Below are 18,056 nucleotides of genomic sequence, written 5' to 3' on the forward strand. Positions count from 1 at the left end.
AAAAAGAAAACTTGTCAAATTATGAACATTGTAAAGTGCAAGTACTTTACATTTGGGGGTGATGAGAGGCAACCACACATTGATGCTTCTCTCCCTCTCTTTCTCTATCCCTCCCCTTGTTTCTAAAAATAAATAAGTAAAATCTTTAAAAAAATAAGAAAATGAGGAGAGTATACATTTAACATTTGACACAAATGTTAAACACCCATGGGTGTAGCAGAGCTGGAATTACTACTATGGTGAAAGCACATTTTTAATGTTAATTTTCCACTATGACATAAAGTGTATGTAAATATTAAAACTCCCTGGAATTTCTGTAAGGAGGCCCTTTGTTTTGTGTCTTTAGTATAAACCAAAAGGAGAGAAAGCATAGTTATCTACAATGTACCGGACATAAGCTTTCATATCTCTACAGTGTTGTTACTACACCTTGTTTCTTCTCTCTTGATTGTCCAATCACTAAAGGTCTGTGATCCTCCCAAAGAGTTAAAAGTCAGTCAGTGTAACTCCTACAGTTACTCCTTGCCAGACTAGAGAAAGGAAGGAGTTATCTGTCTCTGCTAAAATAGGTTTATGCAGCTGAAACCCAATGGATTCTCTGATGACTTTACAAGTGGAAGAAACTGTTAGGAAGACCACTGTTAAGAAATACAAAATAATTTGTATTGTAAGTACAGTTTATTTTTTATTTAACTTTATTGTAGCTTTGTGTCAAATGTTAAATGTATACTCTCCTCATATTTGTTTGTATTACTATTTAAATGTAAAGTTTTAAGTAATTGTGTTCAGTTTTATGACAACTCTAAGGCATTTAATAGTTTTATTCATATTTTACAAGTAAAAACATTTGAGAAACAACAGATGAATATTTGATCAAACTGAAAGTCAGGGTCTGTGCCAGAATACTTTGCAACATTTCTTTTCGTATGCCTATAATTACTTCCCAAGTCACATTTTTATTGCATGAATATTTTAAGACCAGAAACAGAAATTAAAACACTGTATCTTATATCCTTTGTTGGACTATTGATTTTATTCTGTTTTATTTCCCTCCTATAATTAATCTCTTTTGCCTGTTTTTTCTTCCTTATTCTTTCCTGTCCTAAAAACAAAACAAACAAACAAAAAACAACTACAAAAAAATCTTTTTCTTGATTTTATTACACTCTCTCTTTTGTTTCTACCATCAAACTTTCAGAGAGAGGGGAACACTTTCTATTGCTTTGGTTTTCTCACCATTCAGCCATTCCCTGTTGTCTAGTTCTGTTTTCACTGTACTCAAGTCACCCTTCAAAGCCAGTCCTCCCCCGTCCTGCTCCGGAGTCTCTATGACAATATATAGATGTTGCTCAGTATTTTCTCATTTTGAATTATTCTCTCTGTTTGCTTCTACAATGGCAATAAAATTCCCATTTTTATGACTTTTCTTCTTATTTGTATTCTCGGTTGATATCTTCTCAATTCACAGCAGTCTTTCATAGAGCCCCACCCAAAGATCTTCAGACAATCTCATCTTTTATCCTTTAAAGAGTCATATTCTGAACCAACAGTCCCATGTCCCTAGCTCTGACCTCTCCCTGAGTTTCTGCCACACAATTTCAAGTGCCTCCTCACTGGCTTCTCACCTAGTACCTCAAGCCAAAACGTACTGCATAATTTCCCCACACCTATCCTGCTGCTGTTTTCTCCCACATTCCTCACCTGAGTTAATGTTCCACCATTCTCTGTCACTCAAGCATCGTTTCTAGGAATAAATTAAACAATGTGTGTGAGCATTGAACCCAGTGATGATAGTGAAGTAAATCCTCAATATATTTTACTTGCTTATTATCCTTCTGGAACTTTGCAACAACGCTTTTAGCTCATATGCCATTCATTATATTTATCATATCTGATAAACTCAGGAGATTATAAACTTGGGAGCAAAACTTATGCATTGTTTATATACCTTTGTATCCTTCTAGTGGCTTATTAGTACATATAATAGAAGCTCAATGCTTTATAATCATAGTTGCAAAGGTACCCTAATGTTTCCAAATGTTAATATTTCATTAAAAAATTTTAAGGTATCTGTTGTGTTTCCAGCACTCTTTATTAAGCCAAGCCACAGCCCAGTGTTGGACTCTCAGTGAATGTTGGAGGCCCTTCTCCACTTTGTAGATAGCATGAGGTAGTTTGACATAAAGGCATCTCAGTATCAGGGTGCTTATTCAGAATTCCATATTTAGAGTAAATAATTACATGAGATTAAAAACTAACCTTCTTGCTCTCGAGGAACTTACAGAAGAATGCAGAGGGGAAGCCATAAATATATAGAGCAAGTACGAAGTCAGCTAGCTGTTGCTTATTTCTCCAGCAAGTTTGACCTGCCCAGGACTAAAGATGTTCACTGAAATATATCAACTTGTAAATCTGTGATGCATGAGGTTTACCATAGGAAAGTTTCCCAGTGTTTTATTTCTTTGTAGTATTCCTAGTCTTGTCACCAACGGCTTTTGAGTATCATAACAATGGACTAAGTGCTAATAATGTTATTAAATAAATGTTTCTGTTCACCTTTTCTCTCCATCCTTTGTACTAAATGACCACCTGCCAGAAGGTTACTGAACCTTGGGTGAACTTGAAGATTTCATATGAGAATTGTCTTCAGTAGACGCATTGTCTTCAGTAGACGTATTAATTTGTCGGTTGATTTTGATGTTGTGGGGTGTTTTTTCTTTCTTTTTTTTTCACGAAAGTGATTTGTAAAAGAAAAAAACTACAGCCAAGGTTACAGGAATTGTAAGGTACTTCCTACATGATCTGTGTATCCACTGCATTCATATTCCTTATGGCAATATACAGTATTCAGACTCTATCATCTAGTTTGCTTATCATTAGACTTGATGGATGGGGAAGAGGTGAGAGGGAAGAATTTTCTTTAATTATATCACAGCCTAACACTAGTCATAACGTAAAGTCCACTACGTTGAGGAGCTTTGTCAGCAGCGGTGATAATGAATGCTATACACAATCTTTGGTCACACAGCTTCCAAATTATGCTACATAATTTTTGTTATGCTAAATCAAAGCAGATTATATACCATCTTATTATGTGAACACTACATTTTTACTTATGTTAAATATTCTCATTGTCCTCTGATGGACAAAATGAGGTGGAGGGAGAACCTGCCCATAGGAATGAGGTTGTTAACGACTTCACAGTTTTAGAAGGTTTTTTTGTTTGCTTGTTTTTTAAGATAAATGGCCTTCAAACAGTTGTCTAGTTAAGAAAGAAAAATGAAGAAAAATGGGCAAAGGTTTCATGGTTTAATTCACTTAGTTTCATGTGTTTAATTCACTTTAGGGTTAAGTTAATGGGGCCGAATGTATTTAAATTTAAAGATTTGTAATAAATGTTATTTCTTCCCCAAACTTTCTTATTGTCTGGCATTAAATACAGTTATGTACTTCTGCCATTGTTGGGTCTGGTAATATGCATAACCAGAACACTGTGTGCCCTTAGAATTCACTGAGGGAAGCAGTTATCTGGATCTTTGTATATATAGTTTTAAATTGTAAAGGTCACTTTTCATTTTTTGTGGTAGGTTCTTCTCATTTTGTTGGTGGTTGTGACGCTTGGATTAGGCCTGGCACTTGGACTCAGGAAACCAGATGGGCAAGGTATATACCACTCAGCGTTTTCTCAAAACATTTCTTTGTTTCTTCTTTCTCCTCACTTTCACCTGTCCAAACGTGTACCACTTCTCACCCGAGTTTCCTCTCCTACAGGTGGCACCTTCCTTCTAGGTTCTCCTCCTAACTTCTCTTATCAGGAGACCAACCGGTGATTAGCATTGTTTACAGTCAGGCTGGACTTTCCTCTTCACCCTCGCCCCTCTGCTCCTTTGAGAGTCTTACACGTCACTCCAGTATTTTATCCTCACTTTTCCTTACCTTCCTAGAGAACTTTGATAACTGGATTAAAGATTCCTGACCCAACTCCTACTATAATCCTGAATATCTGATAATAAACTTGACCTCAGGTCTTTGTTGCTCCCTTCCCAGGACCTCCTGCTACCTCTCCTGCATCTTGACTTTGCCTGCGTATTGCGCTTTCCCTGAAATCTCGAGATTTGTTGGTTAGGCAGTGCCACATTCCTGAAATGTAGTGCAGAATAAAAGCTTCACAGTTTTTTTTTTTCCATAAGAAGCAAAGAAAAAAAAGGCGATACACTCCCAAAATATCAAAACAGCTCACATCTCTTTTGCCAGATCTCATTAGTAAGAACAGTAAATAACCCATTTACAAGTGGCTATGCATTGTTTTGGTACTTTTACTAACGGGAAGCATGAAGTCAAATGTTAGATAATTTATCCCCTTTTTAATTTTAATCTGGTTGATTAACTTCTACTATGACTCCTGTAGGGCAAGTCTTAGCACTTCTTTATGACCGAGATTCTTAGTGAGGTAAGCTGGCAATTTTCCACTTGTTTCCACTTGACAATGAACAGACACTCAGCACCCCTAGGGTAACATGAAAACACAGTGGAACTGAACAGGTGGACTTTGCCTGCCAAATTATTGGTTTTTTCTGGGTCACTTTCCTGTTGTGTTTCTGAACTACAATGCCAGTGTTCGATCTAACGAGTGTTGGCTGGCCATTTTGGTAGTTAATTCTGATGTGGGTGCACTCATGTGGGCATCATTTCTGCATGATTTTATCCCACAAAGCAGGAGGCACATACTAGTCTCTGAAGAAAACCTCCGGTTCTTTGACTTCCTTCTGATAGTGCTACACCTACTGGCTGGCTTCCAAAAGTAATTGTTCTGTATTCATTTCCTCCTCTCTCAGTCTGTCAGCCCTTACGTGGCATCATTTCCCCTCCCACCCCACCCCCCCCCAACCCCAGGGCACGGACATTCAACTTCAGCCCCTCTTCACCAGTGGGCTGACGATACCTATCCCCTCATTCACCCTCCACAACTGTCTCCTAGCCCTCAACCCTGGACCACTCTCACCATTCGTTGCTCCAATTAGCCCACTTTTTATGGGCAATATATTTTTTCCTGTGAATTTTTAAAGCAGTTTTTCTACTTTGCATTTGTTTGTGTTCTTACAAATTTAATGTTTTATGTGCATGTATTTTTTTTATTTATTCTTTAACAATTGAGCACTGACTATGGGCTAGATATTATTCTAATTAATATAATTCTAGATACTATTCTAATTAATATACCTCTAATACAGTCATAAAGAAATAAAAATCCTTCAGAGAGTTTATATTCTAGCAGGGAAGACAGACAATAAAAATATAAATAGGCAAAATATATATAATACTGTAGGAAAAGTGCTAAGGAATAATTCAAACTCTAAAAAGGAATATGGATTATTGAGTTAGGGTGAGATGGGGTGTATACGTGAAATAACTTTTGAGTAAACAGCTGAAGGAAATGAGCAAGAATAAGGATATTTTATATTTTATATAAGAGCATTCCAGGCAAAAGAAAATAACAAGGGCAAAGGCCTAAAGCTGGAGCTTGCCTGGCAAGTTTAACTTCAAGAACAGCAAGGAGAACATTGAACTAGAACTTGGGAGGATTTGAAGAAGGGTAGCCCAAATGAGATCAACCAAAGAGCAGCCAGGACAAAGAAAGATTGGTAGGTCAAAGTGTGGTCTTAGGTTTTCATTCTGAGTGTGATGGGAAGTGATCAGAGGTTTTAGGCAGAGGAATGACATGCTGTTCTTGCTTTTCAATATTACTACTTAGGCTGCTACATTATTAACAAATGGCAGAGTGAAACAATGAGAAGAGAGACCAATTAGGAAGTAAATGCAGTAACACAGATAAGTTTTGTGTCTCAGACTGGGATGATAGTGTGTAACTGGTGAGATATAGTTAGATTCTGATTATCTTTTGATGTGGTTGATTTTATTGACTGACTGGATATAGGGTGAGAAAGAGAGGACTCAGAAATGACTTTAACCCTGGCTGGTATGGCTCAGTTGGTTGGAGCACTGTCCCATACACCAAAAAATTGTGGGTTTGATTCCTGGTCAGGGCACATGTGAGGGGGGAACCCGCCAAAAGCGAGAATTTATTTATAAAAAATTGTGTACTTATTCTAACATGTTTAAACTTAAGTCACCTTCAAAGTAGTCTCCATTTGATACAATACATCCATCTAGATGTTTTTCCCACTGCTCAAAACAGTTTTTGAACTCGTTTATTTTGATGCCTTTTAGTGCTTCTTAAGTTTTTTGTTTCATCTCTTCCACATCGGCAAAACATTTCCCTTTGAGGTCTTTTTTTTTTAATCCAGGGAAACAAACAAAAAAAAAACAAATGAAAAGGTGGCTCAGGGTGAGATCCGGTGAATAGGGAGGTTGGGGCTCAGGGGTCAAACTGTTTTTAGTCAAAAACCGCTGAACACTCAGTAAAGTGTAGGCAGGTGCGCTCGTAAACCACTCGTCAGGAAAAGGGCAAACACATTGAAAGAGTCTTCAAAAAAAATCACTGAAGCCTGTTGTGGACTCTCACAACGCCAGTTGGTGCACTGATACAGATGGACTCCTAGAACGCTTGCCTAGTGGGAGAAGCCAGTACTACAAAGGGCCTGCCCTCCAGAAGATAACTCTATTTTTTGGCTCTGCCCTAGTACCTAGGTTGTAGGTTCAGTTTAGGTTCAGTCTCCCATGAGGGCGCTTATGGAAGGCAACTGATTGACATTTCTCTCTCTCTCTCTCTCTCTCTCTCTCTCTCTCTCTCTCTCTCTCCCTCTTTCTCCCCCCAACCCCCTTCCTGTCTCTCTAAAATCAATGAACACATTTAAAAAAATTTTTTTAAAGAATGGCCTCAAGATTTTTGGCATGAATGTCTGAAAATAATGGCACTTTCATAATTAGATTGGGGAAGATTGTAGAAGAAGCTGGTTTGGGGAGAATAATTAGGAGCTCAGTTTTGGATATGTTAAATTTGAAACATGTAGTAGATGTTCAGGTTGAGAAGTCAAGAAGATAGTTGGATATATGGGGCTGGCTTTAGGGGGGACGTCCTGGATGGATATACGCTGAAGGCCTTTTGTGTAAATGGTATATAAAGTTTTTTTCTTACTTTTTCGCTGAATGTTTTTAAACATTCATTTAAATTGCTATGCATGCATCTATTCATATGTATCTATCTGCTTACTACTTAGTATTCTTTGACTTATACCCAGCATGCCATTTGACCTATGCCCTCTCCCAGTGCTGGACACCCAGATTGGCTTTAATTTCTTAATATTACTTAAATTCTGCAGGTTCTCTATTGGACCTCTGTGAGGTTTGCTTTTTCATGAATTCTCAAGAATGGAATTCCGGGGCCTTAAGGTTTATATGTTAACTTGGGTAAATAGTCCCAGATGATTGCTTTCTAGCCTACCTTACCTTCACCATGCATCCCAGCCAACCCTCGGAATTATCTGGCTCTCTCATTTTGGGCAATGTAAAGGTGGACATAGAGTGATATTTTTTATTTTGATTTTTGTTTCTTTGTCTTGCTGCTCCAATCTGTGTTGGTTGCTCTCTCGGTTTGTGGTGTATTATGAGTGGTGTTTCCATATCCTCTCCATTGTACTGGATCTTATAATTTTTTGATCCCTCTCTCTTTTAACTTCCTCATTTTGCTGAAGAACACCCATCAGTAGCTTCCTAAATAGAATGCATACAACCTGTAACTTGAGTTCTTGCTGATCTCAAGACATTGTCATCATCCTAACCTAGCACTTGACTATTTGGCTCGATATTGAACTCTCAGATGAAAATAACTCCCCTCCAGAAACTTGAAGACATTAGTTTCCTGTCTTCTGGCTTTCAGTGTTGCTTTTAAGCAATTTGAAACTATACTGACTTGTGATCCTTTATAAATTATTCATGAACTTTCTTAGGAGATTTCAATATCTCTTTATTCCTATTGACCCCTTGGTGTGAGTTTTGCCCTGGGAAATTTGGTGGGCAATTTTGAAGTAATAGTTTATAATTTTCCATTCTGAGATTTTTAAAATAAAATATGATTTTTTAAAATAATATCATCTCCATATTCTTCATTTTCACTTTTTGGCACCACCTCATTTTATGGTCAACTAAGTAGTAGCCTTAATTACATCTGCAAAGTCGCTTTTGCCGTCTAAGGCAACATACTCATTGTCTCAGGAATTGGGGCATGGAATCTTTTTAGGGACCATAATTCTGCCTGCCACACTTTTCTATTCAAGTTTTTCTGTGACTGTCCCCATGTTTTTATTTCCAAGACCACCCTGAATGTTATTTCTTGTTTTTAAAACTGTATCTTTCTTTCTTATTTCCTGGTTGCAATATCTTCTCTTTTCTGAGGATCTCAATATTAGCTGTGCATGTGTGTGTATGAGTGTGTTTAACTCTTATGCTCCCTGCATTGTTTTCTTTCAACCAAGATTTTTCTTTTCCTCTATTTTTCTTGTTTGTTTTGGTCTTTGTCTTTTATGGTCTTTTTTTTTTTGGTCTTTGTCTTTTTATGCTCAAATATCTGGTAACTATCTATTCACATTGAAGAGTAAAGTTTGTTCATCTTTTCTCATCATAGCCATCCTCTATGTTTACTGTCTCTGTGACAAAATCTCCTCTTCCTAAATTGCTCCAGATGAGGACCCTTCTATTCTGCCTGGGCAGGTGGGGTGGATGTAGTCACTGATCCATATCCAGATTTTCAATCAGTTCCACTATATTTAGCTTTGGACTGTCGCTCTTACCCCCACCTAATAGTACCTGCTGTCTCCAAGTCTAGAACCTATCTGGGGTCTTGGAAAAAAATCGTTCATGACTTATCACTCATTACTTACCATTGCACCAAGAGATAATACAATAAAAATTCTCTATTTGTCTGTCTGATGTGCTACTAATGTGCTTCTGCCATCTAGCCGCGAGATTCCAAGAATTGGTTTCCTTATTTTCTTTACAGGCAGCTGCAGGAAAAAATGCTTTGATTCCTCATATACAGCACTGGATGGCTGCAGGTGTGATGTGGGATGTAAAGACCGAGGTGACTGCTGCTGGGATTTTGAAGACAACTGTGTGGAATCAAGTATGAATCCTGAGAATAAGTTTATTATCATGTTGGTTGTATTATCATTAATGCATGTCCAAATGCTCACCATACACCTTGTATACTTGTTTGCTAGGGCCACTGTAATGAAGCACCACAAACCGGGTGGCTTAAACAACAGAAATTCATTTTCTCACAGTTCTGGAGACTGAAAGTCCAAGATCTAGTGGTTGACATGGTTGGTTCATTAGTCATACTAGATTAGGGCCCACCCTAATGACTTCATGTTAACTGGATTATCTGCAAAGATTCTTTTCAAATAAGATCACATTCATAGTCATGGAGGCCAGAGCTTGGACTTTTGGGGGGTGATTGTCACAATTCAACCCATAACACCTTGTATAGAGGGTCTATTATTATCCTTTCTCCATTTGTAGTGATAAACACAGAGTCCAAACTTTAGTTAATGGAGGTTGAGGAATACATTTTCAGCAGATGAAATGCTGTATAGTTATATAAATTCCCATGGAGTTTTGCTGTGACTTAAGTTAATCATCATACTTAGTTTCATTTGCTGTCATTTTCAGATTTTAGTGTGCATAAGACTTACATGGAAAGCTGATGATTCTTGGTTATTCCATTGCCAGTGCTCCACAGAACACAACTTGAGAAAAACACTGTTCTCTAGGTAGAAGATGCAATTGCAATGTTTAATTTCCTAAGAAATCAGGGAAGGTGGAGGGGGGGTCTAGTGCTTCCAGGAGAGGGAGGATTAGAATCATGGAGCACCTGCCCTGGCTGGTGTGGCTCAGTGGATTGAGCACTGGTCTGTGAACTGAAAGGTAGCCTGTTTCATTCCCAGTCAGGGCACATGCCTGGGTTGTGGGCCAGGTCCCCAGCTAGGGGTGTGTGCGAGGCAACTGATCAGTGTCTCTCTCACACATTGATGTTTCCTTCCCTTTCTCCCTTCCTTCCCCCTCTTTGAAAGTAAGTGAATAAAATCTTAAAACAAAACAAAAATGATAGACCTCTTTATGTTTTCCTCTCTGAAAAAGAAGGGGAGGAATAACCTAGTATAGATTAGATTTGTATTCCTTTCACTTAATTCCCAAAGATCTTTTCTTTCTATGCAATAGGGAGTGGAGAACTCCGTGCTTAAGGAAGCACACAGCAATCACCTATTCAACATATTTGTCTAAGCTCAGGGCTGATGTTGATTTTAGCTATTGTTTCCTACCAGGTGTCACTAGGAAGCAGCCCCAGTCCAGCTTCATGTTGTTTTTAGCATTGACATATATTCATACTATCTCATATGTTAGTGCTTAGCCTGGGAGAACACTGGCAGTGTGATGAGGTGCTGATCTACCACTTCTGTCACTCTCAGCTTGGGAGGTCCCCTGACCTGTGTACGTTCTCACAGACCTGAGTATGTTCCTGTTACTTCTGTTGTCCCTGGCTCTTCCTTGCTGCCTGTCCTTAGACAAGGCTGGGAAAAGTTGCTCTCGGGTGCAACAGTCACTCAAGTGTTGCTAGTTCTTCATCATTGGTAGCTCCTATCTTTGGGTGCAGGTAGGGCCAGTGTTCAGATTTTCTCCAAACTCAGGTGTGCATGCTATGTAGGACCAGAGCTATGGCTTTTAAAGCTGCAGTTCTCTCTGCCACCCATGCCAAATGAAGAAAAGTGGTAGATTTCTTCTCATTTGTATTATGTATTTTCATATATTAATGCAGGTAAACCAAGAATTTGATTGTACAGTAGTACAAGGAGAAATGCAGGGAATTTATGAATTTTGGTATTGGATACTTAACATAAGTTAAATGTTCAAAACCGAATCATATAATTTTACAGCTCGAATATGGACATGCAGTAAATTTCGTTGTGGGGAGAAGAGACTAGAATCCAGCCTTTGCTCTTGCTCAGATGACTGTTTGCAGAGGAAGGACTGCTGTGTGGACTACAAGAGTGTTTGCCGAGGTAAGTGGAGGATGCCGATCCATTTCACCTCTTTAAGTTTAGTGACCCTAGAGCTGGTCTCGGCTACAAAAATTAAAACCAGACAGAGAAGGACCCCATATAGGACAAAAGACAAAATGTGTTTACTGTGGGAAGAAATGTGGTTTGTGCACTACAGAGGAAGCAAGCTCATAACATAATTCAAGCTCATAGGTATTGCAGGAGAGAAGAGAAAGATTCGAATTTCCTGTTTGTCTGAAAGGCAAAGTCTTTTTCCGTCCCATGACCATGCAAGACATACTTGTGGTTTGAGACACCAGCGGGAAGATCCAATGGATAAAACATCATGAAAGGTCATTTGGCCTAAATATCAGTTTGTCAAACCAATTTCATTGTTGAAACAACTGGGTCCTGAGTGGTTAAATTCCTTATTGAGGAGCCTCTGGAGCCAATGCAAAGTCAAGATTAGACTCCAGGTTATTCAGCTTCTGATTCCACTTGCATGCCACATTATAAATGATGTCAACTTAAAAAAAATCGCCAATCCCTTTGAACAGCTGGTAGGATTTACAAAAATGCGCATATACACATAACAAAAAATTGCCTCAAGCTACAAACCCTCTTTTCATAACACCAAACCCAACTCAGCTAACTAACTTACACTTTTGATATTTTTAGGCATAAAAAGAGTTTAGGTTGAATTCTGATTTTTTAAATAGGAGGAAAATGTTGAAGTAGAAACATTAACTATATAATCTCTTTAAAGAAAATAGGTACTAATAGATGAATCTGTTTTTACATAAAATGTAATTGAAAATTAGTTAAAAGGAGCAATCAGAAAGAAAAATATAATTGTTTGATATTTTGATAGAGTGAATATTGTACCATTAAAAATTCCTCTAAGTTTCCAAACGCAACTGTAGTTTCTGGTTTGCTTGTTTTTCTTCTAAGTTCAGTGACCACGTTGCCTCTGGGCTCTGTGTGCTCCCGCCTTCAACTCCAGTCTCGGAAATCTTAGCTTTTATCTCAAGACTATCCTCAGACCATATGGTAAATGTTTCCACTGAGTTCCTTGCACAACATTACATAATTTCAGAGAAACAAAAGTAATTGTCATCAGCAGTATTAAAGTTTACCATTACCACTAATTGGGTGCTTTGATAGTTACTAATTTTAATTTATTTTTAAAACAAAAGTAAGTGTTCTTCACTCTAAGGATTAACACATTATATTAAAAGATTTTAAATTATTTTTGCCAAAATTAGACCTTCAAACAATGACCTGAGGGGATTTTAATAATTTTTGTACATGAAACCAGCTGGTCAATTTTTTAAGTTTAGAAATTTAAAAAACCTTGTGATAAATTTCTAACGAACATGGAGAGAATAGAATGATGGTTTCCCATATGTTCATCACCTCATTTCAGCAATGATTAATTCCTGGCTGATCTTGTCTCATTGACACAGCATAATCTTCAAAAAGATAAAAACATGAATCTCATGGGAATGTCAAGTAAACATGTCAAAGATTTATAAACACATTAGTAAGATAACTGACTGGGATGTTCAGCTGCTCAGAGAGAATCATGGAGATGAAGTATATATGAGACTGCAAGAAGGTTGGCACAGAATGACTGAAACTAACTTTCTTTTTAAAAAATTTTATTTACTTATTTTTAGAGAGGGAAGGGAGGGAGAAAGAGAGAGAGAGAGAAACATCAATGTGCAGTTGTTGGGGGCTGTGGCCTGCAACCCAGGCATGTGCCCTGACTGGGAATCGAACCTGCGATGCTTTGGTTCGCAGCCCACGCTCAATCCACTGAGCTACGCCAGCCAGGGCTAAAAGTAACTTTTGATGGGACAGAATTGATCTGCATTTCTATAGGACAATTTATTTGTTATGAAACTATAATCAGTTATATTGCTATTAGTTTTCTACCAGTTAACTGCTACCCTTATTGAGTTGTAAAATGAATGGTAAAGGATAAGCAAGATAATGGTATATACTCCTAGGTAATTGGATAATCCATATATGGGCTTTTTTTAAGCCCATATATGGGACATTTCATTTCAATGTCCCAGTGTGACATTGAAATGAAATCTAGTGATCAGTTCTCTTTTTGCTTATTTTCAAGTTTTGAATCTTTTCTTAACAAAGCATACTTTTATTTCTCCCAACATCTCCCAAAATTTTAGATTATATTGAAGTAAATTCTAGAGTTTATATAATTCATCCATAAATATTTTCAGCATGCATATAAAAAACATGAGGATTTAACAAAATTACAACACCATCAACATATCTAAAATATAGTTAAAATCATGTCATCAAATATTCATTGTGTTCAATATTATGTTTTATAATATTTATTTAAAAGATTTTTGAAGTATGATCCAAATAGATTCCACCCATAGCAACTGGCTGATATATTTCAAGTCCTTTAAAAGTATGTTTGCACTTCTTTTTTTCCCGTAACAATGTACATTTTAGAGAAATGGGATTAGTTGTCTTGCAGAGGTTTGCAATCTGGGTGTGCAGATTGCATCCTCTCTGATATGTAGTTTGTCATCACCTACATCCCCTGAAAATTGGTAGTTCGAACCTGAGGACTGTTCAGATTCAGGTACAGTTTGTTTATTTTGCAAGTAGATGGGGGTGTTACTTTCATCAAGAGTCACATGTTGTCCACTTGTCTCTTTTGGGGGAGATATTAGCTATTGATGATCATTGCCTAGATCTATTAGGGTTTGCAAATGATGATGTTCATATTCTATCATTTATACTTTATTAATTAACTGGAGTGTTCTATAAACAGAAACATTTATGGATAAGAATTTTTTAGTTAAGATCTTAGAAATATGTTCAATTTTCCCCAATATATATCAATTATTATCATTAGCTGTTTCTTTTTTAAAAATGTCATCTTTCCTCTTTTTTAGATGGTATAGCTGTATTTGTTAAACTCCTTTTCTTCTAACAGAAAAATATTGTCCTTGAGGGTAAAAAAAATTATTAGTAAAAAATAAAGAAATTCTCCCTTTCCTAAAGCTAAAGGAATTCCATTTGTTTTTCTTGGTAAAGATGAGTTTCCTGGCATTCAGTTAGTGTAGATTATTGATCTATGCAAATCACCAGAGGCACTGAGCTTGCCAATATGTAAAATAGCACATAGCATGTTCTGGAAGAATCTTCTCATTGCAGTAACATGAACCGTAGTTTGGGAAGATCTTGCCCATTGAACATGTGTTTCTCCTCGTCTGTGGCGCCGCAGTCTAAAGATTCTGGTCTTCTGCTTTCCAGGAGAAACGCCCTGGGTCAAAGAAAACTGCAGCACACACCAGCAGCCTCAGTGTCCAGAAGGGTGAGAACGATATAGGAAATTTTATTCCTCTTGAACAGGTGGCACGTGAGAACGTGGGAAGTAGCTAAGAGGCAAGATGGAATTTCCTTCACTGTTTATATTCCAAAACAAAAAGGTTAACAAAAGATTAGATTCCTGGTGACTCAAACTATTAAGTGATTTCTGTTTGCTTTGCTGTTTACAAAGCACTTTTATATTAATTTATTATATTCGTGTCTTAAAAAAATGCCTTCAAAATTGGTTGAAGTATTTATATTAACATTTCCAAGGTCCTGCCTTAAAAGTATTTATACTAACATTTCCAAGGTCCTATGGTCAACACAGGAATTCAGATCTAAATGATCCCAGCCAGAACTCTTTTCTAATAACATCCTGACATGTCAGACTTATTCTTACCAAGGGAAGGGGAAGAGATTGTCCATGGAAGGCCTCACAGTGAAAGGTGGACATTGAAGAAGAGCTGAGGGGGACTTATTCTGGTGGGCATGGGTGATGAACCTGTGAGGTAACACCCTTCACTCCCACTCCTCCCACGCATCTCCTCCGTACAGTTAGGATGGCCGCTTCTCCAGCTGCCCAGGCCTGGCAACAACCTCCCCCTGCCCTCTCCCTGCCCTCTCCCCCGCATCATCTCCCAGGCAGGGTGTATTTCCCCTGTCCTCCAGTTGCCCCTTCTGCCTTTGACTACTGCACTCTTCTGGCCCAAGCAGTGGAAGGATGTCAGTGGGGTAGAAGAGGGAGAAAGGAATTTGGCAACAGGAAGACTTGGTGGAGGCATTTTAGATAGTTTTATCTCATTTTTAAAAAATGGATGTGGATACCACATTTTTGTACCATGCTACTTCTGTCTAGCCCAACCCTCAGATTCAGCTGCCCTCTTCAGCAGCTCCTGGGTGGAAGAGCAACACATTTAGAATAAAAAAGAGACTTGAGTTTAAGTCCTAAAATTTTTGTCTGTGGGAATTTGCGCTAGCCATTTTTCTGAGCTTCATCTATAAAATTGAAACAATAATAGTATAATAAAGTTCAGGTGATTTCATGGGAAAATTGTCAAGAAAATAATGTCCAGCCTATAAAAAAGTTGTATAAGTTTTTTGAGCCAAAAGTTTGAGGGTATGTCAGGAAGCAAAATTTCAATGGATTGAGAAAATGCTCTGGAGAAGGGTAATTTTGCAGCTTATTTTATACATTAGGATTGAAAGAGAAGCTGTAAGAAGAGTTCCATGAAATCCATGGGTGGTAGATTAAGAAGACAAGAGGTTTGGACAAAAAGCAGAATAAAGAAACACATACCTCTTTTACATTGGTGGGTACAGGGTGGTTGATAATTAGCATTTATGGCATAGAGTCGTGGTTTAATGGAACTAATAAGCCATGGAATAAGCCATAGTTTGGTTGCCTTGTGCTCTGGGGCCTGCGGTTGTGTCTTCAAAGAGTCTAGAAAAGAAAATTACTCTGAGAGGGTTCACTTAAGGTAAAGGCTGACCCTTGCTAAAGGCCTGCAGTGTGACTAGCTGGTTAGACCTGCCCAGCTGGGAATTAGTGATCAGCCCACCCCGTGTGGTCGCTTTGGTCACTGAGCTTGTCCGTCTGCCATATGCCCCGCCCCAACCCCCGTAGCTTGTCAGGTTTATTACATAGCTCCTTTTTTTGTTCGTAGAATGGATCAACATCTTGATCTCACAGGTGTTTGATCCTGTTTTTAAGCTGCAAGGTGATTTTGATGGCATCTTTCTAAATAAAATTTTTTTAATTAGCATTACACCAATGTACATATGCCACTGTAATCTCTTGATGAATTTTCTACACATTGTAATTGAAACAGTCCCAATTTTTAATTTTTACTTTTGAAGTATAATTCATAGTTATTGAAATGCACACATCTATGTGTACAGTATAATGAGATTTAGAAATTTAGAAACTTGTGAAACCCACAAATATAGAATATTTCCAAGATATAGAATAATTTTTTTACCCAGAAAGATGTTTTATGTTTTAATTTCTATTGCCATAGATTCCTATTCTTAAACTTCATATCAATGGAAATATATATTTTCTTGTGTTTTGTGTGTGTGTGTGTGTTTTTCTTAACCCAGTATTGTTGAGATTCCTAAACAGTGTTGCATGTGTCATGTCTCTTACATGAGCCTCTGCACAGCATCTTTTCCTTGATTCAGACATTGCTCCCATGCTCTTTCTTTCCCAGAGATTTTATTTGTTTGTTTTTAGAGAGAGGGAAAGAGAGGGAGAAAGATCGGTTGCCTCTCACATGCCCCCACCAGGGCCCTGGCCCGCTAGTCGGGCATGTGCCCCGACCTGGTAGGCAACTGGCAACCTTTCGGTTTGTGGGATGATGCCCAACCCACTGAGCCACACCAGTCAGGGTAGTCCCACGTTCTTTTCATATTCTTTCTGTTTGTTCTTTAGGGCTTGGTTCACATATCATACCCCTGGAGAGCCTATTCTCACCTTATACAGCTTAAATTTGACACCCTTTTATGTAGTAGAATAGCTCTTTGTACTCAAATCTAGTCCCTAGCCACTCCTGTTTACTTATCAGTTTCATTCCCTAGATGAGAGCTGTAACTCCTTTGTACCTTTATTCTTAGTCTAAATGAATTATTCTACAATAAATCATATTCTGGTAAAGCAAATGGACAGACTTGTCCTCCAGACTCTTTCCCACAGTTTCTTTTACAATGTGAAATTAGATGGCAATGCTGATATTTTTTCCTAGGTTTACTCAAGCACATTAAAAGAAACTGAAATTCTTTTGCTTTCTTTTGTTTTTTTTTTTATATACTTTAAATTTTACCCACTTAACTATCCCTAGGGATGGACAAAAGATAGGTAGCAATGTTTTCCAACCTCTCACTGAAAAAAAAAAAAAAGTGGACATTTCAGTGATGAGCGTGGAGCGCCCCTCTGTGGGACAGCGTGAGCACTACAATTTATTTCTCAACAGGCAGGTCCATTGCTGTTGCTCCTTTGAAAACCTTGTAGTTTTTTGCCTTTGGTCATTTTTAGGTCGGATGCTACTTTTTCATTGACTTCTGGGATTTGCATCTCATTTCTTTCCTGTCAATTATCTGGGTTTCAGGGAGTCTCATTTGGTTGCCACAACTTTTCTTGTCACAACAGCACATGCACATGATTTCATGTATGAGGAAAATGTGGCACATTGCTGGGTTCTTGTTTTGGCCTTCACAGACTATGGCCCTGTGAAGGTTCAACCCAAGTTGAGTGGAAAAGGCTGTTTCTCTCTGGCCTGCCAACTACCTTATTAAGACACACAGCTTTGTGTTGTTGTTGAAATGATTTTTTCTTATTTTTAGCTGGTATCAGCATTCAGAATTTTCTTTATGATAGTATTGGGTGTTTGTCAGAATATTTAAAGACTTATTCCAACAAAATTTCTTGAAAAAGTATGTTTTGTTCAAAATTTCAAACTCTGAATCCAGAGTTGAAAATTACTTCCACTTACTCACTTGTATGCATTTTATTTGCAATTTTAAACAAGTTTACTGTGTTCATAATTGCTATTCATAAGAGCCTTGACTTGGAAAGCACTTAAAGTCCCATTAATAGTAGAGTGAATAAGTTGTTTATGCATTCATTGCAATACTAGATAGCCATGAGAAAAACTACATGCAACAAGATGGATAAATCTCAAACATAATGTTAAGTAAAAAAAGCCAGAC

At 37.8% G+C, this 18,056-nt stretch overlaps 1 protein-coding gene across 1 annotated transcript in view; it reads left to right on the forward strand.

The window, feature by feature from the left end:
• The first annotated feature begins 538 nt into the window (after nt 1–538).
• ENPP3 (ectonucleotide pyrophosphatase/phosphodiesterase 3) overlaps nt 539–18,056 on the forward strand; it is a 76,266-nt gene continuing 58,748 nt past the window's right edge. Inside the window, 5 exon segments of the mRNA XM_045843237.1 lie at nt 539–667; nt 3,588–3,663; nt 8,957–9,079; nt 10,890–11,015; nt 14,295–14,355. Of these exon segments, the coding sequence (XP_045699193.1) occupies nt 590–667; nt 3,588–3,663; nt 8,957–9,079; nt 10,890–11,015; nt 14,295–14,355 (464 nt within the window). The 5' untranslated portion in view covers nt 539–589.

Source organism: Phyllostomus hastatus, unplaced genomic scaffold, assembly GCF_019186645.2.
Source record: "Phyllostomus hastatus isolate PE091 unplaced genomic scaffold, TTU_PhHast_1.1 phas_contig_40, whole genome shotgun sequence".
NCBI classification, from domain to species: domain Eukaryota; kingdom Metazoa; phylum Chordata; class Mammalia; order Chiroptera; family Phyllostomidae; genus Phyllostomus; species Phyllostomus hastatus.